This window comes from Onychomys torridus, chromosome 7, assembly GCF_903995425.1.
Source record: "Onychomys torridus chromosome 7, mOncTor1.1, whole genome shotgun sequence".
Taxonomy (NCBI): Eukaryota; Metazoa; Chordata; class Mammalia; order Rodentia; family Cricetidae; genus Onychomys; species Onychomys torridus.
The window spans coordinates 38,058,310-38,080,267 of NC_050449.1; the positions used below are offsets into that span (position 1 = coordinate 38,058,310).

The window sequence follows — 21,958 nt, forward strand, 5'->3', positions numbered from 1 at the left end:
ACTGCTAGGTATCTGCCCCTGCCTGGGGCGTAGCAGAGACGGGGACCCCTTTAAGACCTGAAATGCATCCGTGCTCACTCTGTTGGCTACCACTCTGTTGTTGATCCTGGATGCTGGATGCTGGACCGCAGACCAGGTAAGAGTTCTCCAGAGAGCCATGTTGGACTGGGCCTCACCTCTCCTGGATCCTGTAACCAACCCCCTGTGTTTGCTGTAAATTGACTCAAAATAAACCCCTTATGACTATCAGACCAACTACGTGGAATTGCCTCATTAATTGCCAGTATAAACTGGTGCCAACATGTCCCTTCAGCCTGCCACACAACCTCTCCTGCACTGATGCCAAGTCTCTGGATGCCCCATATGGTGGAATGGTGTCCTGACTGTATTCCTCAAGACTCACTGCAGATAGCATCCTACGGTGGGTCTCCCTGACCCATCCCTGAAAGGCCATCCTGTATCCCCACAGTGTCTCCTGTAGATAACTACCAGGGTCTGAGTTTGGCATCACATTGAAGAAGCCTTGAGTCACTCTGTCTAAAATGTTAAAAGAAATGGTCCCTTCTGACGTTAGTGACTTGGGAGCCACCCACAGACTTGGTGTCTAACTCATACATGGGTGACCTCAGCTGTGGCCCTGGCCCTTGGGTGCCCACACGTCGGGCTCTGAGGAAAGTCCCTGAGCTTGTGACGTCAGCTGGGATTGAGAAATGGAAGAAACAAACACTAATGGTGGCTGATGGGGTGGTTAGTGGCCACTGTGGCTGGAAAGTACTAACAACACAATGAAATGAACATCCCACCTTGGGAAGCCACACCCATGAGGCCTGGACTTTGCCTGACCCGGGTAGGTAAGTGAAGCAGGTCGTGATCAGCAAGCCAGAGGTGCCAGGGCTTGCTCATTCAGTTCCAGCCACAGCCACTGTGCCCAGGATGACCTGGGAGCTGCACCTGCTGCTTTTGCTGGGGCTGGGACTCAGGTCCCAGGCGGCCCTACCGCCACCCTGTGAGAGGTAGGAGTTTGGGGAAGCTAAGTGTAGGAAGAAGGCAGGGGTGGAAGGCCGGGATGAGAGCTCACCCTCTGAGGGCCGGCCTCTCAGAGGGAAAGGAAGGCGTAGGTCCTGTGCCAGACACCAAACTTGCTGTGTTGGGGTGACGCCAGAGCTGTTGACCACAGCTCACCTCCTGTGCTGCTGGCCAGAGCTCACCATCCAAGCTGTTCCTTGGACCGAGCGAGCAGGGCTGTTCCCTCCGTGGTTTTAGCAAACCTTTCCTAGCCTTGTGTGAGGGGAGTCTAGGACCTGTCAAGAACCCATGAGGTTCAGCCTGCCCTGCTGCTCTCTCTGTGCCCCAGGGCAAGTCCAACCTTTCCCCCGAGCCTAAGCTTCTGCTGGCAGATACACGGATGAGAGTACCTCCTGCCTCCTGGATATGGCACTGCCATACCTTCTTCCACACGGACTCCCACATCACCAGCTCTTGAAAGAAGGGTAAAAACAGAGCCTAGGAGGGAGAAGAGCCAAGGGAAGTTGGGGAGCTAAGTCAGGACTAAACAGATGGAGCATGTCTCAGAGGAGGCAAGGACAAACAGAACCCTGGAAGGAGCCACCTTTGGGGACAGCCAGGCACAATCTGCAATGCAAAGGTGTCTTTCAATGGTCACCAAAGTCCCAGGAATCTGGGACAGAAGCAGGAACAGGCCATGAGGTGGAGCTGGCTCTAGGGGAAAGGAGACCAGCGTTCATGTTCTGGTGGCAGGACGGGGCGGGGTGGAGTCTATTAGGGACGCATTTTGAAGACTGAGTTGTGGAGAATTGTTGATGACTAGCTGTGTAGCACAGAAGGAAAGGAAGGATCTGGAATAATTAGTAGGATTTGTTTGTAGTCAGGATTTCAGAGTGGCTATGAGATCCAGTCTCTTGAGTTCTGTTAGGCTATTTACATAGTGTGTGCCATAAGTGCCCACTGCTTGTCCCTGGCACATCAGGGCTCTACTCGGACAGTCACGTGTGTGTGCTTGTGGATGACAGCCATTGAAGGGACAGATGTAGAGGGCAGAGTCCAGGAGAGAAGGAACTCAACCTTCCCAGGGCACGTGCACATGAAGTACTGCCAACCAGGAGGCTCCCCTGAGTCTTGGTGTTTTTTTGTGTGTGTGCAGGGGTGGGGGGGGGGTGGGGTGTTTCACAGTGACCTCTCCAGGTCTCCAAAGGTTAAACTGATATTGTGTGGCCTGTTGATCCCACCATAAATCACAGCATTAGTCTAAGATACCCAGTGTGCGCCAAGCCCCATGTAAACGCTCACCAGGTGGCACATTCTGGTGTCTTCGCGCTGTTCTCTCAGGTGGTGTGGGGGCTTGGCGATGTGCAGTTAGCGCTTTTCCGCGATGAGGAAGGATCCAATGGTCTTCCTCCTGGGTTCCTGGCAGGTTATCACAACGCCTTTGGCATTTCTCACCTGATAGGACAGTCTTGTTGCTCATCATGGGCCTTCATTGCTTATGAAAACAAGGGACTTGTGGCGTGCCTGTCCCCAGGGAGCTCATGCTTCTGGGACAACTCCAGATGGGGCAACCACTCCAGAAACACAAGAATATGTTTAGAAACTTGGACCTTTGGGTCACAAGATACCATTTGAGCTTCAGGAAAAGGAAGGTTCCTGAACATTGCATTCAATCACAGGACCAGTGACTCAGTTAATTATGCTCTGTATAATGAGACCCTGACCAAAACTCTAAATTCCAGACACTGGTGAGACTTTCCGGTTGGAGACACAGCAGGGAGTTGGGAGGGTGAAGTGTCACAAGTCCACAGTAAGGGACTTCACAGTATTCAGGAGTCTCCCTGCACTCTCATGCCTGTCTTCACTTGGCTCATCCTGATTGCTCCCAATAAGAAAAATATAATTAGCTGGGCAGTGGTGGTGCATGCCTTTAACCTCAGCACTCAGGAGTTCGAGGCCAGCCTGGTCTACACAGCGAGTTCCAGGACAGCCAGGGCTACACAGAGAAATCCTGTCACAAAAACAAAAGAAAAAGAAAAATACAATCACAGACATAGTGATTTCCCAGGTTCTGGGTTCTAGCAAACAATGAACTCTGAGGAGACCATGGGAACCCCCACATTTATACAGAGTGCAGATGGTATGTGAACCCCCTAAGCTTATGGCTGTCCTCTTCATAAAGGAAAGGCTGATCCTTTAACCTTGTGTATGGAATCTGCATGTCTCCAGGTGGCTTGTGCCAGAATTAAATTGCAATTGGTGTTAGTGTGTGATTTAGGAGAATGATGCCAACCCCTTAGGGGACTGTTTGGAAAAAGGAAGGACAAAAGGTCAGGTGACGGGCTGGAGAGATGGCTCAGTGGTTAAGAGCACTGGCTGCTCTTCCAGAGGTCCTGAGTTCAATTCCCAGCAACCTCATGGTGGCTCCCAACCATCTATAATAGGATCTGATGCCCTCTTCTAGTGTGCAGGTTTATATCAGAACACTCATATATATATATCGCAGGTGATGAGAAAGTTTTCATTCTTGGGTGATCACAGGGTCTCTTTGGTACTGAAGAATACTCGTGCCAGCCTGGTCTACATAGTGTGTTCCAGAACAGTCAAGGCTACATAGAGAGATCTTGTCTCAAAAACAAACAAACAAGAAAAAAACAAAGAGTAGTTGTACCGTGGTAAGTTAGCAATGGGGTTTTGAGATGATGGATTCAATTCCTAGGGAACTGCCTGATAAATGAGGCAAAGGACGCCAGTAAGAAAAAGCAGGGGCTGGAGAGATGCTCAGTGTTTAAGAATACACACTACTCTTTCAGAGGGTTGGAGTTCAATTCCCAGCACCTACACCTGGCAGCTCACACCTGCTTAGAACACTCCAAGTGACTCCTTGGGCACTTGCTCACACACATTCCCTCTCTTTCTTAAAAAAAAAAAATATATACAAATATAGAAGTAGGATGTGGGGTGTAGCTTAGCTGGGAAAGGGTGAAGTCCTGGACTTGACCCCAGCACTGTGTAAGCCAATGCTAATCCCAGCACAAATTCAAAGTCAGCCCGAAGGCCACCCTCAGCTATTTAGCAAGTTGGAGGCCACCTTGGGCTACATGAGACCCCATCTCAAAAATTAAATTTGTGAGGTGGCTCAGCGAGTCTCACTGTGTAGCCCAGGCTGGCTTCCATCTCTCAATCCTCCTGCCTCACCCACTTGATTGTAGGCATGCACCACCACTCCCAAAGGGATTGATCACCTTCTGTGCAGCAAAGATCAGGCCTTAGCACAGCCGCCTTTGAACACCTTCCCAGCATGATGGCTGATACTTTGGACTAGGGACCAGTAATTAGTAGCTTACTATCAGATATTAGTTGAAATTTCCTCTAATACTAAAGGGCATGAGATATTGCTGGCACCTGGAAGACTATGGCATCCTGGGAAATGTTGGAATATGCTCTCAGAAAGAGGGCTGTGTTCTATGGACACCCTCAATGGACCCACAGTTTGTTTTATGAATGTCTACTGCAAGGTGAACATGGAGTATGATGTTTTGGTTGAAGAAAATAAGAAATCAACTCCATGGGCTGAATTGAGACTTTGCCATTGAGTTTGGGTTTCACCAACTCCTGAGCAGGGACTAATGGCCTGGTTCATAATGGTCAGGCAGAAAGATAATGGAAAAACAATTACATTAACCTTAAAGGTTTGAGGATATAGCTCAGTTGGTAGACTACCTGACTGTCAGACAGGAAGTTGATAAATGGGGCATGGTGGTCCATCTCTATAATCAATCCCATTACTCAGGAGGTGGAGGCAGGAGGATCAGAAGTTCAAGATCACCCTGGGCTCCATATCTAGCTCAAGGCCACTCCAGGATGCATAAGACCCTGAATGGAGAAGGAGCAGAAGAATTGGAACAGGCAATTAAGACATTTGTCATGTACAGCAGGGAAAAGTGAGAGATAAAGATGTGAAAGACTGGCTTGCACACCTTCACACGCATGTGCTCACACTTAGCACTGGGGAGCTCTAAAGGACTGTCTGTTAGTACAGGCCTCTGCTTCTCTGGGTGACTTAGAGAACAGGTAGGGAGGACCTGACTAGCCAGTTCTTCTTAAGTGGGGAGGGAACAGTCCAGCTGTTTTCCTGTCCTCTGAGCTTGCTCTCTCTTCCCTGGTGCCATGGTCCCAGGAGCAGGACTGTGGCTGCAAGTGCCAGAAACCAGGGTGGTTCCCAAGTGAGGACAGGAAGCTGGGACTATCACTCTTCCTGTGAAAGTTCCCGAGGGCCTGCAGTTTTAACCGTCGCTTCCAACTGTAAGCAGCCTGAAGACCCTCACATTTATAACTGGTATCTGAAGTGAGGCTCGATTAGACTGTGCCCTAAATATATGAAGCCTGATTAGTATCAGAACTGAACTGACTACTTCACAGCTTCACAGCTATTCTGACCTTAGCCAAGATTTTTTTGATTAAATTAATTTTGGTTTTTTGAGACAGGATCTCTCTACGTAGCCCTGGCTGTCCTGGAACTCACTGTGTAGACCAGGTTGGCCTCAAACTCATAGAGATCCACCTGCCTTTGCCTTCCAAGTACTGGGATTAAAGACGTGCACCACCATGCCTGGCCCTGGCCCATACTTTTATTTATTTATTATTTTATGTTTAGGAGTGTTAGGCCTGCCTGTAAATGCATCCCATGTGTGCAGTGCCTGTGGAGGCCAGAAGAGGGCATCAGATACCCTGAAACTGCAGTCAGAGATGGTTGAGACTTGCCAGTTGGGTGCTGGGAACTGAACTCAGGTCCTCTGCAAGAGCAGCAAATGCTCCTAACTGCTGAGCCTACTCTCCTGGCTGCTGGCCAAGACTCGCACAACAGCATCATCCTATGTATCTGGACATTTCCACTCAGCATAGAACTTACGTAGAAGACGCAGTGTTGGATCAGTCAGACTATGACAGTATTTGAAAGAATTGATGGAGACTAGTAATGGATTTCAAGAGACAACCAATCTGGCCTAATAACCTCTGTGCATGTGTTTTACACTAACTTGATGGCCTGCCTTGATCTACTGTGTGCCTGAGGACCAACTTGGTGGAAGTACTTAGTTCAGAAACTACTGCCTGTCTTCTCAGGCCAGCCCGCTCCTTTGGCACTCTGTCCAGGGGATGCTCTTGCTCCGTCTCCCAGTGTATCTGATCGTCAGTACCAGTGTCTCAAGGGGTGTGTCTTCTGCCCTCGGAGTAAGGGAGGTCAGAGTGCGTGCATATTGTAAGTCTCCAGAGAATCTGGTAGAAGGCCATGAGATTGTCCCTTGAGCCCTGGCAGCTGGGGTGGAGGGTGTTGCCCATGACTATTTGGCCTCAATATTCATTAAATAACCAGGAGGCTCTGTTGGAGGAGCGCACTGCCCATCCCCAGGGTTGGATCCTGGCATTATCTAGCATTATTCATGGACTTGGTCTGGTTCTCCTCTTCACTTTTCCAACCTTTGCTCCCTCCTGGGAGAGAGCTCCTGCTCTAATTAGTAGATCTTTCCCTCTGAATGTTTCTCTTCATTAAAAGTAAGTCCAGGCTGAGCTTAGTGGCACACGTTTGGAAATCTCAGCACCCAGGAGGCTGAGGCAAGAGAATCTAGAATTTGAGACCAGCATGAGCTGCTCTGTAACAACCCATCTCATTAAAAAAAAAAAAAAGCAGAGTCAGGTGGATCTGTGTAAGTTCAAGGCTAGCCTAGTTTGCACAGTGAGACCCTGTCTCAAAAATAAACACAGAAAATAACTAGAAACTAGAGAGGTGGCTCATCAGTTAAGAGCACTTCCAGAGAACTTTGGTTCAATTCCCAACATGTCCACTTGATGTGAGGTCACTTGGCCCACTGGTGGCCTCTGGGGGCTGTATCATTCCTCTCTCTCTCTCTCTCTCTCTCTCTCTCTCTCTCTCTCTTTCTTTCTTTCTCCCTCAATATGCTTCTTCTTTTTTAAAAAATTTATTTTATTATGTATACAGTGCACATATCCCTGCGGGCCAGAAGAGGGCACCAGATCTCGTTACAGATGGCTGTGAGCCACAATGTGGTTGCTGGGAATTGAACTCAGGACCTTTGGAAGAGCAGCCAGTGCTCTTAACCTCTGAGCCATCTCTCCAGCCCCCATCTTTTTTTTTTTTTAACAAAAAAATTGCATGTGTATGTGTGGGCATGTGCATGTGAGTGCAGTGTCCTTAGAAGCCAGCAGAGGGCGTCAGATCCCCTGGGCTACACGAGGTTGTGAACTACTTGCCCAGGGTACTGGGAACTGAATTCAAGTCCTCAGCATCACCAGAATGCGCTCTTAACTGCTGGCCCTATCTCTCCAGCCCTCCCCCCCATCTCTCTCTCTCTTCCTCTCTCTTTTGAGTCTCGCTCTGTAACCCAGACTGGCCTCAAACTCCCGTCAGTCCTCCTGCCTCAGTGCTGGGTTTGCAGGTGTAAGCCACCACAGATAGTTTCAAGAAGCATACCCTAGTGTTTGTTCTACACTGGCACAGTACTTTCTTTTCTTTTCTTTTTTTTTTTTTTTTGGAGCTGAGGATCGAACCCAGGGCATTGTGCTTGCTAGGCAAGCGCTCTACCACTGAGCTAAATCCCAAGACAGAACTTTATAGAGTTTCAAGCATTTTCATTTACATCCAAGTGTGCACAGCTGCTTTCATGACCCCCTTTAATATTTACAGCGATTTCTGGAAAGTGATTTAATAGTTCAGTTTGTCACTGCCCATCTGCCAGCCATTTGCTATGCCCTATGAATCATTAAAACCTACCCATAAAGACTTTTTAAAAGAAAAATTGTGTGTGTGTGTGTGTGTGTGTGTGTGTGTGTGTGTGTGTGTGTGTACGTACGTACCCCTCTGCATGTATATGTGTGAGACCAGAGACTGATGGCTGATGTCTTCCTTTTAGGCATAGGGACTTTTATCATTCAATTTTGCCATTACCATGAGGCCAACAGCATAGACCATGCCAGTAACTGTTCTTACCTTCTGCCAAACCATCTATCAGCAGAGGACATGGCCTTCCAGAAGGACCCTGTGTACATTTCTAAGCCCAGTAACTTTCTGTGGGTCATAGAGTTGTTCACAGGACAAGCTTCTCCAGGGCTGTCTAAAGACGGCCCGGGGAAAGGAAGCTGCCCATTCATGGATGCAATAGGCACCTCCCTGAATCCCCCACACTCTGGAACAAATGACTGCATCATAGAAAGAGTTTCGAGGGGCATGCCTAGTCCTTCTCCTTCTTCTTTTCACAGGGTTTCACTGTGCAGCCCCGTCTGTCCTGGAACTCTCTGTGTAGACCAGGCTGACCTCGAACTCACAGAGATCTATCTGCCTGCCTCTGCCTCCCAAGTTCTGGGATTAAAGGTGTGCACCACCACACCAAGCTTGGGGAAGATTTATTAAAGCATTTCCACAGCCAGGCTTAGAGACACATGACTTTAATCTCAGCACTGGGTAGGCAGGGGCAGGCAGGTCTCTGAGTTGGAGGCCAGCCTGGTCTACATATCGAATTCCAGGACAGCCAGGGCCACATGAAGAAGACGTTGTTGTCATCTTCCACACCCCAGCCCCATTTACTGACCACTACCACCTGACTATCTCTGCAGCCAGATATACTGCCATGGGGAGCTCCTTCACCAAGTTCAGATGGCAAAGCTCTACCAAGATGACAAGCAGTTTGTGGATATGTCACTGGCCACATCCCCAGGTAAAATTACTTTGCCTTCTCCTGAACCTTCTACCTATAATAGGCAGATGTGGGAGCAGCATAAGCTTCCCTGATCAGGATGTGTCTCGGGGTACCCCACTGACTCCTCAATATCACCTGCTCTCCAGAGGAAGTCCTGCAGAGATTCAGCGAGCTGGCCATGATGCACAACCAAAGCATCCCCACGGAAAAGCTTCAGGAGTTTGTCCAGAGTTACTTCCAGCCCGTGGGACAGGAGCTGCAGTCCTGGATCCCAGAAGACTGGAAAGACAGGTACCACTCTGGAGAGAAGACAGGACAGGGTCCCTCTCTTGGGGCTGCCTCCATGAACCCTGTGGGGTCATATTTTCTAGCCCTCAGTTCCTGCAAAAGATCTCAGATGCCAAGCTGCGTGCCTGGGCGGAGCAACTGCATCAGATCTGGAAAAAGCTGGGAAAGAAGGTATCAGTGGCCTGGGCCTGCTTCAAGGCCTGGCTAACTGCTCCGGGGATGGGACAGAGCCATGCCTGTTAACCCACAGTACCTGAGAGCACAGATATTTCCTAAGAACACAGCCTACATCGCTGACCCCTAAATAGAATCTTTCTAGAAAGCTTAAAGGGAACATCTGCTTCAAACCCCTCACACCCTCCAGGGAACCATCCATGCCAACCAAGCTAGTCCGGCTACCTGTGGGCTGCCCAATGCTGCCCCCTGCAGCCTGGAGGAGCATGGCAGAGGTTCATGCCCTCTGCCTCTCCCACTTCTTGAGCTTTAGGAACAGCCCCAGTCCCAAGAACAGTCATTTTGGCTGCATGTGGCCAGCCTGTGTTCAGTCCAGGGCTGAGGGCCTCTCTTTCCTGCCCAGTGGGCCCTAAGACTGCCCAGGACCAGCTAGTCCAGTAGGTCCATACCTGATCCCCATTCTGCTGCTTGCTGACAATGATCGAGGCAGGTTGAGCTCCCTGCTAACACACTTAGACCTGGCAGAAACAGGCCGAAGGACCCGAGGGGCCCCAAGCCGGTCCTCGATACTCCCGATCTCCTCAACTGCCCCTGGGGAAAGAGCATGGGTTTCATCATTCAAGAAGGACTGGGAGAGAGTGCTCTACCTTCTTTGGCTTCAAGTGGCAGCAGGGGTGTTGGGGGGAGTCCTCTACCAGCATTGCCTCCTCTGGGTCACAACAAAGGATACTGCCAGTGGTCGCCTGCCTGATGCCATGTGGAGTGGTCGGGCTTCAGCATACCATCAAGTTGAGCCAGGACCCCGGAGGATCGCAGGGGCAGAGTGAGGACTCTAAGTCTCCCAGAAGCTGGCCTGGACTACACGGCATGGCAGAAGGGAGGAGAGAACCAGCCTCCCCAGCCAGGCCCTCTGCCCCCACCGCCGCAGCCCCCACCCTCAGCCTGATGCTGGGCTCCCCTCTCCCCTCTTTCTTGACTCCAGATGAAGCCAGAACTTCTCAGCCACCCCGAGAGGTTCTCCCTGATCTACTCAGAACACCCCTTCATTGTGCCTGGAGGGCGTTTTGTCGAATTCTACTACTGGTGAGTGCCCACGTCCGAGAGGCTAGGGGCTCATGGAGGCTGGCAGAACCATGTGGTGGGGAACCCAGGGCCAGCACCCTCCCACACGGGAGTGCAGGGCAGAGGGAAGGCTGGGTGATATCTGCCCACTCCTTCCACCAGGGATTCCTACTGGGTCATGGAAGGTCTGCTTCTCTCCGAGATGGCCTCAACGGTGAAGGGCATGCTACAGAACTTTCTGGATCTGGTGAAGATGTAAGAAAGAATCATAGGCAGGGAGCTGGGCTTGCCTTGCTGCTGGGCCAGGGAGTATCTAAGCAGTATCCCTCTTGGCAGCTACGGACATATCCCCAATGGTGGACGTGTGTATTACCTGCAACGGAGCCAACCCCCACTCCTGACTCTCATGATGGATCTATACGTGACTCACACCCAGGATGTCAGCTTCCTGCAGTGGGTACCCTGCCCATTCTGGCCTGCTGGCATATCCTATGCTAGAGACTCCCCAGGGCCAAGGGCAGTGGCTATGTACGTGGTCTGAGGCATTGCTTGCCCCAACCAGGGAGAACATTGGAACCCTAGCCTCGGAACTGGACTTCTGGACTGTGAACAGAAGTGTCTCTGTGAGCTCAGGAGGGCAAAGCTATGCCTTGAACCGTTACTATGTCCCTTATGGGGGACCCAGGTGAGAAACTGGCCTGCCATCAGCCCCTTGTCTGCTCACTCTGATGTGAGCATCTCTATGGATCTAGAGCTGGAGGGGGTGACTAGGCTTATTGGATGTGACCATGAGAGCCTTAGGTCCTCTTGCGCTGTGTGTGGGGGGGGGGGGGGGGGGAGGGCTGCGTTAAGATGACCGAGCCTTCTGGTTGAGCCAAGTGGCTTAGCGCCTACTGATGCCATGGTGTGGTGCTTCTCTTCGCTAGGCCAGAGTCCTACAGCAAGGATGAGGAGCTGGCAAACACTGTGGCAGAAGGTAAACAGAAGAGGAGGAGGAAGGGCTGATGGGAGGGTGTTGAGCCGCCGCACATTTCTGGCTTTGATCTGTGGCTGCTTGCCCCTCCAGTCAGTTCTGGCCTGGGGTTGCTATTCTGTCCTTACAGGGGACCGAGAGACTCTGTGGACTGAGCTTAAGGCTGGGGCTGAGTCTGGCTGGGATTTCTCTTCACGCTGGCTTGTCAGAGAAGGCCCAAACCCTAATTTGCTTAGCAGCATCCGAACCAGCAAAATGGTACCTGTCGACCTGAATGCTTTCCTGTGCCAAGCAGAGGAACTGATGAGTAACTTCTACTCCAGACTAGGTGAATACCCCATGAGAGGTCCAGTGTAGGCTCCTGCATCAACCTTGGCCATGGAACTGGAGGGAGAGCTCCCCAGCCATTTTGAACCTTCACCTTGACAGAGGCATTGACAGAAGACAATGTCTCAGGAGCCTACCCTTGTCTTTATACCCTGTCCCTTCTGTTCTATGAGTACCTCTAGGGCCAGTGAGGGACACTCCGGTGCATACATCAGATCTCTCCATTCCCCAAAGCTTTCCTTAGCTCCTTCAGAGCAAGAGTCATCAGAATGATGAACTTGAGAGACAGACCAGCAAGTCCCTGTGAGCTGGGCAGGGTCATTAGTTCAAGGAGCTATGGATTCTAGTGGGCACTGGGGAATCATGGTCCCGGTCCCTAGGATTCTTAGCCTGTGTGGGTACTGCATAGGAATGAGGGAAAAGTAAAGACATCTAAAGCCAGGGCAGTGCTCAGGCCCCTGCCTAGTGAGACTAAAGTCAGTGTGCCACACAGGGAATGATACCGAGGCCACAAAGTACAGAAACCTACGGTCCCAGCGCTTGGCCGCCATGGAGGCCATCCTGTGGGACGAGCAGAAGGGAGCCTGGTTTGACTATGACATGGAAAAAGGGGAGAAGAACCTGGAGTTTTATCCCTCCAACCTCACCCCACTCTGGGCTGGCTGCTTCTCAGACCCAAGCATCATTGACAAGGCTCTGAAATACTTGGAGGTGAGGGGACTGTGGGCAGGCCTGGCATCCTGGAGGCAGGTCCCTCCCTTCCCTGCTGGTGGTACCTGTCTCAGCCTGCAAGTCTCTGTGAGGCCACTGGGAGCAGCCGTGAGGCAGGAAGAGAAGGGTCAGGAGGGGCGGATCTGCCTTCCCTGAGGGCCCAGGGTCCTTGGCTCTGGCTTCAGCCACCACCCACAGTCACATCAATGTCTGCAACCTTCTAGGACAGCAAGATCTTGACCTACCAGTATGGGATCCCTACTTCTCTTCAAGACACAAGCCAGCAGTGGGATTTCCCCAATGCCTGGGCCCCCCTGCAGGACCTGGTCATCAGAGGTAGGAAAACAGGCAGATGGTAGACCCAGCCCACCTCTCCTTCCCTCCAATCCCAGGCCCTGGATTAAGAACATGTGAGTCCATAGGTCCAGAATAGAGATCTGAGGGCCTAGACCCCCTTCCTGCCTTGGGGAGAGAAACACCCAGGATGGGGTCTCTGAATATTTAGGCCTTATCTGGGGTGGGGTCTTAGGTTTGGCCAAGTCAGCTTCCCCACGGACTCAGGAGGTGGCTTTCCAGCTCGCCCAGAATTGGATCAGAACCAACTTCAAAGTCTACTCCCAAATGTCAGCAATGTATGAGAAGGTGAGCGGCTGGCTGGGGGTATGCCTGTCTCGTCAGGGTCTCGTTCTATGACACTATGAATGTGTCAGGCATTGCCAGGCCTACGACAGCACAGCTGACACAGTGCGGCCCCCAGTGGCCATTCTTGGGCACTGCAGGGGCCTGAGCAGCAGGCTGGAGCAAACTTGTGTTCCTTCAGTGGGGGTTGTCCCTATAGTGGGTGGTTGGCTTAGAGGCAGTACCCACCTATAACTCACGCTTTTGTTCCTAGTACGATGTGAGCGATGGTGGACATCCAGGCGGAGGTGGGGAATATGAAGTTCAGGTGAGCAACTAGTGTAAGCTGGTCAACACCGTTAAAGGCAACCCCTGGGATCTGCTGTCCCCCAGAGCATGTATGTCCCCTTAGGTCTGAGATGCTCAGTAAGCGAGCCTATGAGGGAAGATTCTGAATGGTAGTCATCTGTGCCTGAGGCCACCACAATCCCTGGCAAGCAGGGAATCCCCCAAACAGGGTTTGGGGGCATCAGTGATCTGGTCTCTTTTCAGGAAGGATTTGGTTGGACCAATGGAGTGGCTCTGGTGCTTCTGGACCGCTATGGTGACCAGCTGACTTCAGGGACCCAGTTAGCTCTCCTGAGACCCCACTATCTAGTGGCTGCCCTTCTTGTCAGCCTTCTGCTATGGTGACCACAAGGAAAAGGATGGCCTCACTGTGGGAGCTCCCTCCTCTGCTTCCACCCCCTCACTTCTCCTGCCTTGCACCCCCACCTCCCAGCTGTCCTGTTCACAGTGCACTGGGACAAGAAGCGATCAGGAGGTCAAGACTGGGGACTGGATTCCCTCTGGCAACCTGTACTAGGGTGGAAAGCCCTACTCTTGGGAAAACGGAACCCAAATGCCTGAAGCACCCCACTGGGTACCACATACAACCTGGACTTCCACATACGTACATAGTCAAAATGCTTTTTATTATTGTTCTGCTGAAATGCTTACAAATACTGCAAAACACCCAGCCAGGCCCAGCAACCAAGGGTCCCAGTGCTGGGGAGGGCAGGGAAGGTGGCTTAGTGTTAAGGCGCAAAGGCTGAAGCCAGCCAGCTGAAGACTTGATCCCCACTCTTTTCCCATCACCCTTGGGAAACTGAAGGGAGGGTACCACAGCTCTGGGCCTCTGCTTCCGCCCTCCCCACCCACAGCTCAGGCTTCCTGCTGGACGCTCTGAGCCACCCTCTTTCCTTGCTGGGAACGAATCCCATCAGAATGGGAGGGCAGAATCTTAGCTTCCTCTCCCTCAGAGCTGCTGTTCCTCTGGTCTGGGAGCCCCCAACACCATCCCTTCTGGCTCTAAGCAAGGCACGGTGGAAGGAGAGGTGTGGACTGGGGGCTTGAGACCAATGCAGCAGGGGGTCGGTGTTTCCTCCTGCCATGGGACATGTCCCCAGGCCTGGGGCGGAGAGATGATGGCACGTACCTTCACGTGGCCCACAGCTGAAGCAGTGGGCTGAGCCACAGAGTGGCCATGGCAATTAGTGTGTAACCATGGTGATGAAGCAGTCACCATAGAGACCATGGTGATGGGTCTGCGACACGAAGATGGGGCTGGACCTCAAGGATGACACTTGAGGTCTCTGGTCCTTGAGCAAAGTAGTGAAAAGTACAGAGAGATGGGAGAATGAGGAGGCAGAAGGGGGTTGGAGAGTGCAGGCCTGAGTTGTTCCCCAACTCTACACGTGGCTCTGCTCAGTACCCCCCAGGCCCCTGTACAGGGTTGAGATGAGAAGGGGATCTTTGGCAGATTCTGGTACCATAATTTGTCCTTTACAAAGAGAAAACAAGCTGGGGTGAGCGGGTGTCAGGTCAGAGTTGAGAGCCCCGCTCTGTGACTCCTCTTCAGGCCTGCCAGACCCAGGAGGGAACCCTAAAACTTCTGGGCTCCCAACACACAACAAAGCCTCTCCCTCTTCCTCTCCTCTCTGCTGGCCCTTTAGGGACCCAAGTCCCACCCTCAAGCACCAAACTCCTCACAGAACAATTTGTCTTCTTGCTCAAAAGCCCTGGGGGGACTCAACTACATCCTGAGCCTTTGTGGCCCCGTGCCCAGTGTGCTGCTGTCTTCAGGGGTAAGCTGAGCAGCAAGTGGCAGGGCATGGGTCCTGTGGCTGACCTGGGGACCCAGGAGGTGCATGGTAGTTAGTTCATGAACTGAGTGTAGCCCTCAGCTCCTGTAACGATGACATCCATCCAGATGCGCATGGCCTCTGCAGATGGGGCCACCATGTAGTACAGCCGGTCATGGGTCTTCACACAGAAGGTGAGGGCTGGATTCGGACTCTGCCAAGGCAAGACAGGAAGTGCTAAGGTGGAACTCCATGCCCAGAACATTTTGTTCACCTGCTTCTTGTCTGCCTTTTTCCTCAAAGTCCCAGGAAATCCTGAATTTATGGCTGAGCCTTTTTTGGCCGGGGTAGGGTGGGGTTGGGGAGAGACAGAGGGGTTCAAGAGAGGGTTTCTTTGTGTAGCCCTGGCTGTCCTGGAACTCGGCAGACCAGGCTGGCCTCCAACTCATAGAAATCCATCTGTCTCTGCCTCCCAAATGCCAGGATTAAAGGTGTGTGTGACCACCACCTGGCCTAAGACTGAGTCTTAAACAGGCCAAAGCCTAGTTCCCAGGGGTCCACAGGTTTTTGTTCTAACACATGGCAGTATGAGGCTCTCTAAACCCTTGCAACCCCAAAAGGGGCATGCCTCAGTTCCAAAATTAATACAAGGGTTGTCCCAGTGAGAACCAGATTCTCTTCTAAGCCAAAAAGAGGTAGGAAAAGACTCTAAGTAGGAGGCTGGCCCAGACCCTAGAGGAGCAGAGGCCAGGGTTAGGTGGGGTGTGAGGGCTGACAAAAGACAGAGCAACTTGCATAAGGCTAGCTGGCTCAGCCTCCAACAACTCCTTTTATCAATTTCACATCTCCAATCTAGTGCCTGCACTTCCCACCGACCCCTCATCTCCCTTCCTGTCTGTACTGTCCTTCTCCATCCCTCCCTCCCCCCCTCCCCGCAGGCTACACCAGCTGTCAGGGCCAGAGAGGAAGGCAACAAGCAGGTTCCGATACCCAGGAGCTCCTTGCTCCCTCCTCTCTCTGGCTTGGAGCTCGTTAGAGGAATGGAAGGGGGAGTCGGTCAGGGGTCAGGGGCCAGGGGCCATAAGACATAGAAGCTGTTAATGTGAGCAGTTCTAGTTACAGGCATGTGGGGTAGGGGTACCTCAGTCACCATAGTGAAGTGGAAAAGCCTTTTCTGGGAGGGGGAGGAAGAAAGGAAGAGAAAACTGGTAAAAAGAGTGAGGAGGAAGCAGAGCCTGGGCAGAGGACAGGCCCAAGGCCTTTGCGCCCAGAACACCGCTGCCATGACACCCCTTCCTGGCAGCTATCCCTGCAGCCACACTCTGGTCCTCGCTGCCTCACCTTGGCTGCGCTGCGTAGGTGGTCGTAGTACACTTCCTCAATGGCCTGGAAGTAGATGACCCCCTTTAGCTTCGTTTCGTGCTTGTCTGCAAAGAAATGAGGGTGGGCTGAGCAGAACAGAGCACGGAGCGCCCCGCGTCTGAGCTCACTTCCTCATCTGGGGAATGGCTTGCAGTCTTGGCTTCTCCAACTCCAAAACTGAGTCCAAGAGGGAACCTCAGGACAGGTGTAATGTAAATCGGAACCGTGCTGAGGTGCGATCTCCCAGAAGACAAAGCTACACCCACTGACAGACATGTCAGGAAAACAGCCCGTGGGGGCAAAACTGGTGAACTCTTCTGGATAATTCGACCATGTCAATCAAAAGTAGGGCGCTTGGAATCCTAGCAATTTGCTGAGGCTGAGGCAGGATGATTTCGAGTTCCAGGCCAGCCTAAAATAATAATCTCTAAAATGCTAGTCAGTGGTGGCACAGGACTTTAATCCCAGCACCTGGGAGGCAGAGACAGGTGGATCTCTGAGTTTGAGGCCAGCCTGATCTAAAGAGTGAGTTCCAGGACAGACAGAGAAACCCTGTCCCCCCCCCCCCAAAAAAAAAAACCAAAAAACCTTCTAAAATAATAATAATTACATTAAACAAATAGAAACAATAAACTAGAAAGACTTTGATCTTTCTAGGCCAAAGTTCCAGGCCAAGCAGAACTACACAGTGAGACCCTGTATCAACAAACAAATAACAACAAAAAATAATTTATTGGACGTATATAAAAAGAACAGCTTTATAATAGTCACTACAGCCTTTTATTTTGATTTTGAAGACAGGGTTTCTCTGTGTAGCCCTGGCCGTCCTGGAACTCACTCTGTAGACCATGCTGGCCTCGAACTCAGAGATCCACCTGCCTTTGTAGCACTGGGACTGAAGGCGTGCACCACCACTGCCTGACAGCTTGTTATAAGCACACTAACTATCCCCCAAGTGAAAATGGGTTAGCAAGTTAGAGTGTACCATGTGGGGGAATAGTACATAGCTGCTGTTGTAGAAGATGCTACAGAATTTGTGTGTGTGAGGATGTGCACACACACTCAAGAGGCCAGAGAAGGATGTCACTTTTTACCATATTCCCTTGAGACAGGGTCTCTCACTGAACTTGGAGCTGGGTTGGCAGCCAGCAAACCCCAGCAATCCTCCTGTCTCCATCTGTCAGTGCTGGGGTAACAGGTATGCATGGGGTACACAGAACACTGGGATTTACACTCAGGTCCTCATGCTTGAGTGGTAAGTGCTCTACCCACTAGGCCATCTCTCCAGCCCCAAGAAACATTTGATACAGATGTAGGTGGGGGAATGAATCTATAAAACCCTCCCAGTGTTAAGTATACAGTTGTAGATACGTTTGAAACAGAAAAACTACTAAGAGACCTTAAGGCAAACAGGACAATGTATCAGGTGCGACCATTTGCATATGAAAAGGGGATAAGAACGTTGTTAGCTGGAATATGTGCACACAAAAGACCCCAGCATTTGAGAAACACAGGCAAGAGGATAAGAGCTTAAGACCAGTTCTGGCTACACAGTGAGCTTGAGGCCAACCTGGGCTACATGAGACGGTGTCTTACTTTAAAAAAAAAACAAACGAAAAAAAACCACAACCAAAAACACTGATCAAATGGTACAACCGACAACCAGCTGGGTCGGGTCCTGTAGGAGATGACAGTGCTCATCCCTGAACTCCAAAGTGAAGCTGCTGGAAAGCTCCTCCCATGGGTCCCTTCCCATACTCCAGGTCACTTCAGGCCCAGTCCCATGCCCCAGCCTCCTAATGTCCTGCCCTAGCCTCCAGCCCTGCTACTCACCTGCCCTGACCATGTGGGATGAGTCTGAAAACAAGCCCGCTGCTCCAGTGCACAAACGCCTCTGATGGTGCCTCTTTCAGGAACCAGCCACCTCTGTGTCCTGGCACAGAGCGGTGCCAATGCATCCCTCCAGCTTGCCTCACAGCCTCCTCCACATTGAGTTCTGTGGAGTCACTACACTTCTCACTTGGAAAAGCGGCCTCATTCCTCCTACACTAGGACCAGCTCTTCCCGCCCATATTCTTGCCAAACTCCAAACCAACCTTCAAGACCCACTGCAGACCACTGCAACAGAGAAGCATGAATCCTCAGTGCAGTACTGGACACACTGAATCTGAACCTTTGTTTTCCACTCCAGCAGCGACAGCTACGTGTCAGGCACACAACACCTGCTCAGTCACTGTAGGGTGACTGAGGCCTAGGTACTGGCATCCGAAAAGAGATCACAACCCCTCCTGCCAGGAAGCTACAGCAAGGTGAGAAGGTACAGGCCTGCAGCCTCGTCACGCGCCAGTGTGGGCGGGAGTTCAGGAGTACCCTGCCACGTCTGAGGATATTGGCAACAGCCCTTTCCAAGCATCCAGCGGAGCCTGGCACAGAACACGGCATCTGTCACTACAGCATTACGCTCAGGGCTGATGTCACAGGGCAGGCAGACAGGAATGAGTGCTGAAGAGGGTGAGGCCCACTCCATGGAGGGCGGAGCCTCCGAGGGGCTCTCCCCGGTTAGTCTCTGCTGGGATTTCCTATAGGAAGGAAGAGGGGGCAGGGCCCAACAGGCAAGCCACACCCAGGTCATGGTGTAGCCCCACACCCTCTCAACATTTCCTCCACTGACTTAAGAAGCCTGGCCACCCTCCCGCCATTCCTACCCCCTTTCTTCTTTCACTGGAAATAGTAACAGGCTCCTGCCCACATTTCCGTCCCGCCCACCTATCCTTGGTCTTGTGCAATCTGGCTTCTGCCTCCTTGCGTGGTGGGAAGCCTTCTCTCCACAAATCTCAGTCCCGGAGTCAAATGGCCCTTGGGCCACATCATTCTTGGCCTTTGGGCAATATCTATCATTGCTGGCGACACCTTGGGCTTACAAATGTCTGCTCCCTTGGCCGGCTCCCTTCTCTGTCCCCGCTGCCCGCCTAAATGTGATCTCCTTTTGTTTCATAGACATGAAGTGAGATCACGTTTGCCAAGTGCCAGCCTAGCACCTGGCATGCACTCAGAGCCAGCTCCCTGCTTCCTGCCCTTCTGCCTCTGCGGATTTCTTCCTGCCTCTTCCCCACAAGTGGCCGTCTCTCTCCTCTGCTCTGCCTCGTGGTTGCTGTGACACCTTGGACAATCAGGCTTTCTAGCCCCATTTTCCTTACACGTACAGTAGGAGTACATTCTGGCAAAAATGAGATGAGCCGATGCATATAGAGTACCGATCATACAAGTGTTTGATGGACTCGCATTCACTGAGACTAGTACTCCAAGACGTTCAACGAGGGTCTCCCTCACAGCCTAGCCTTTCTCCTGGACTTAGCTCAATGCACCTCAGCCTCCACATGTCTGAAGTGGAGCTCTGCTTCCCAGGCTGTCAAGGTCCCTCTACCGTCCTAGCCTAGGCTTCTGATTCTCCACATCCAGGGCCCAGGGTGATCACGGAAGGCTTCCCAAGTGGGTAAAAGGTGAGAAGGGGCAAGCAGGGCACTGGCCTGGATATTCATGACCCCCAGCACTCCCCTCTCCAGTTCTGTAGGTGGTGGGGCTCAGTGACTGGTAGGCAGGTGTGGCACGTGTTACTCCCCAGCTGATGCACTTAATGTCAGGGCAAAGGCCCTCAAACCTCTCTTGGCCTCTGCTAATATGACCAGCACTGTTCCAGAGAGGTTGTTCATTGTGAGGCAGAGCCAGCCAGCCCACAACGCATGACAGATTTGTGTCATGCACGGGAAGGGGCTCAGGGGACCACTGATCATGGCACAGTCTAGCCCTCGTTGACTAGAGGGCCACACAGCACCTCATGCTCCAAGTAGGAAAATCCAAGACATTCTGGGGATCAGAGTCTATGCTAGAGACTGGGAGAGGAAGAGGAAGAGCAGAATTGAATAAGGCCCCTGGTTCCTGGGAAGTCCCAAGAATCCTGGATACTGCTTAACTGATGACCTTGAAGTCTCTGAGGAAGACCAAGGGGCAATTCCCATCCCAAATTTTGTACCCAGTGTCTGAGTGTTGCCCTGTCAGCAAACCCACTCACTGTATTTAACTCTCGGCTTGGCACCTGCCTTCCTGACAGTGTGCACCAAGGAAGAAAGCATGACCATCTTGTCAGCAGAGCCTAAAGCAGGGCCTGGAGTTTTAGATGCTCCACAGCACCGCAGAGCAAATGAATACGTGACGAACGAAAGAATGAATGTGAACCAGGTACTCTACATTTTCAGGGGAGGGGACTCAAAGCCCATCAGAGCCTCTGCCTCTCTACCTGGAAGCTTGGCCTCCTGCTAGCAGACCAGCCAACCCAGCTGTCGGAGCCCAGGGGTCCCAGCCCTGACTGGCCCAAGGGCAGCCTGTGGGAACTCACCCACATAGTAGGAAAGGGTGCGCTTGAGCCGATCAAAGACAAACCAGCGCTTCTTCCACGATTTAATCTTGCCACCCATCTTGATCAAGTAGCCACGGCAGACCTGGTGGGGAGCAACACCAGAGAACTCTACAAATACGGAAGCCCCTGGGTCTTTCTCCCAAGCAGCTCCTTTAGTATCGGCCATTGCCTCTGCATCCACAGAGGCCACCGCCAGCCTGAGCCACGTGGGTCTGGTACCTTGCTGCTGAGCACCACATGTAGGCAGGTGTCCACCCCGTGGCCTGACGACTCTATGTGGGTCTTCAAGTCGAAGTCCTCCTTCCGGTTGGGCAGGTAGCGGGTAAGAGGTCGTGCCTGGGGACGAAGGGCAGGGACAGCAGGGTTAATTCTCTTCTCTCATCGGTCCCTTGTTCTTAGTCCTGAGCCTCCCACAACTTCCCATCACCTGCTCTAGACTCCTGTGGTTGAGACAGAGCCTGCCTGTGCTGACTCTACCCAGGCCCAGGCAAAATGCTGACCAGCTCCTTGCCTCAGTTTCCCCACCTGTGACAGTGACAGTCACTGATGTCTTCTTGTCCCCCCTCCCCCCACTACCGACATAATGAACAAGAGGCCGGGTACAAACATGTTTTGGGAAAACAAGTCCTGTGGGAGATCTGTGCTCTAGGGGTGGAATGCAGATCAGAGGAGGACCGCCCTAGCACTCTCAAGGCCCTGGGTTAGTCACCTCTGCAAGGGAGGGCCCAGAAGACCCCAGCCTGGGAAGGACTAGGGAGACCCGGTCAGAAGGAGCAGCCTGGCTGAGCTCTACAGTTCTCACAGGGTCAGGGACCAGGCACACAGGTAGACATCCTTGCCCAGCCCCGTCTCCTTCCCCCTGCTCCTCAGGTAAGGTCTGGTCTTGAGCAATGAGAGATTTTTGCCTGAGGAGAAGTATCTCAGAGATACAAACTATGTTAGAGTAAGGCTGTCCACAGATGCTAAGAGACTGCAGCCCAAAGGCCCCGTGAGGTGAAAAGGGTCGGGACACACAGGAGTGCACCATGCAAGATGGGCAGTTGTCACATGGTGTGGCATAAACTCACAAAGCTGCAACAAGGCCCTGGAGAGGCCAAGGCAGCCATTCTGGGTCTTGGCAACCAGCTCCTGTCAAGTCTGGAGCCATATCCAGAGTCCCATGTCTTTGTCCCTCTCTCTCTATATGACT

General features: G+C 52.0%; 2 protein-coding genes across 14 annotated transcripts in view; one reads left to right on the forward strand and one right to left on the reverse strand.

Annotated features, from left to right (window-relative positions):
* Positions 1-905: 905 nt before the first annotated feature.
* Treh (trehalase) lies at positions 906-13,563 on the forward strand. Its single transcript, XM_036193602.1, has 15 exons — positions 906-1,013; positions 8,635-8,735; positions 8,864-9,008; positions 9,089-9,176; positions 10,162-10,262; positions 10,404-10,496; positions 10,578-10,694; positions 10,804-10,926; positions 11,168-11,217; positions 11,345-11,542; positions 12,035-12,252; positions 12,477-12,588; positions 12,782-12,894; positions 13,145-13,198; positions 13,423-13,563. Exons 1-15 carry the CDS (start codon positions 934-936, stop codon positions 13,561-13,563), a joined length of 1,734 nt encoding a protein of 577 aa, XP_036049495.1. The 5' UTR covers positions 906-933.
* A 260-nt stretch (positions 13,564-13,823) lies between these two features.
* Phldb1 (pleckstrin homology like domain family B member 1) overlaps positions 13,824-21,958 on the reverse strand; it is a 47,223-nt gene continuing 39,088 nt past the window's right edge. For 9 of the 13 annotated variants that reach the window (XM_036193106.1, XM_036193099.1, XM_036193103.1 and 6 more), the window contains 5 exons: positions 20,989-21,105; positions 20,749-20,851; positions 16,335-16,420; positions 16,135-16,167; positions 13,824-15,207 (listed from right to left, as the gene is read on the reverse strand). In XM_036193106.1, coding sequence (XP_036048999.1) covers positions 15,067-15,207; positions 16,135-16,167; positions 16,335-16,420; positions 20,749-20,851; positions 20,989-21,105 — 480 coding nt within the window. In that variant the 3' untranslated portion in view covers positions 13,824-15,066. The remainder of the gene's footprint in view (positions 15,208-16,134; positions 16,168-16,334; positions 16,421-20,748; positions 20,852-20,988; positions 21,106-21,958) is intronic. The other 4 variants (XM_036193097.1, XM_036193107.1, XM_036193105.1 and 1 more) reach the window with 2 other exon arrangements.

What these genes read in the sequence shown, in the direction of transcription:
- Treh (XM_036193602.1), top strand. Translation starts at nt 934, where the DNA reads ATGACCTGGGAGCTGCACCTGCTGCTTTTGCTGGGGCTGGGACTCAGG. An exon ending in CAGGATGTCAGCTTCCTGCA is followed by an intron (nt 10,695 to 10,803) that starts GTGGGTACCCTG and finishes TGCCCCAACCAG; the next exon opens with GGAGAACATTGGAACCCTAG. An exon ending in GTGGGGAATATGAAGTTCAG is followed by an intron (nt 13,199 to 13,422) that starts GTGAGCAACTAG and finishes GTCTCTTTTCAG; the next exon opens with GAAGGATTTGGTTGGACCAA.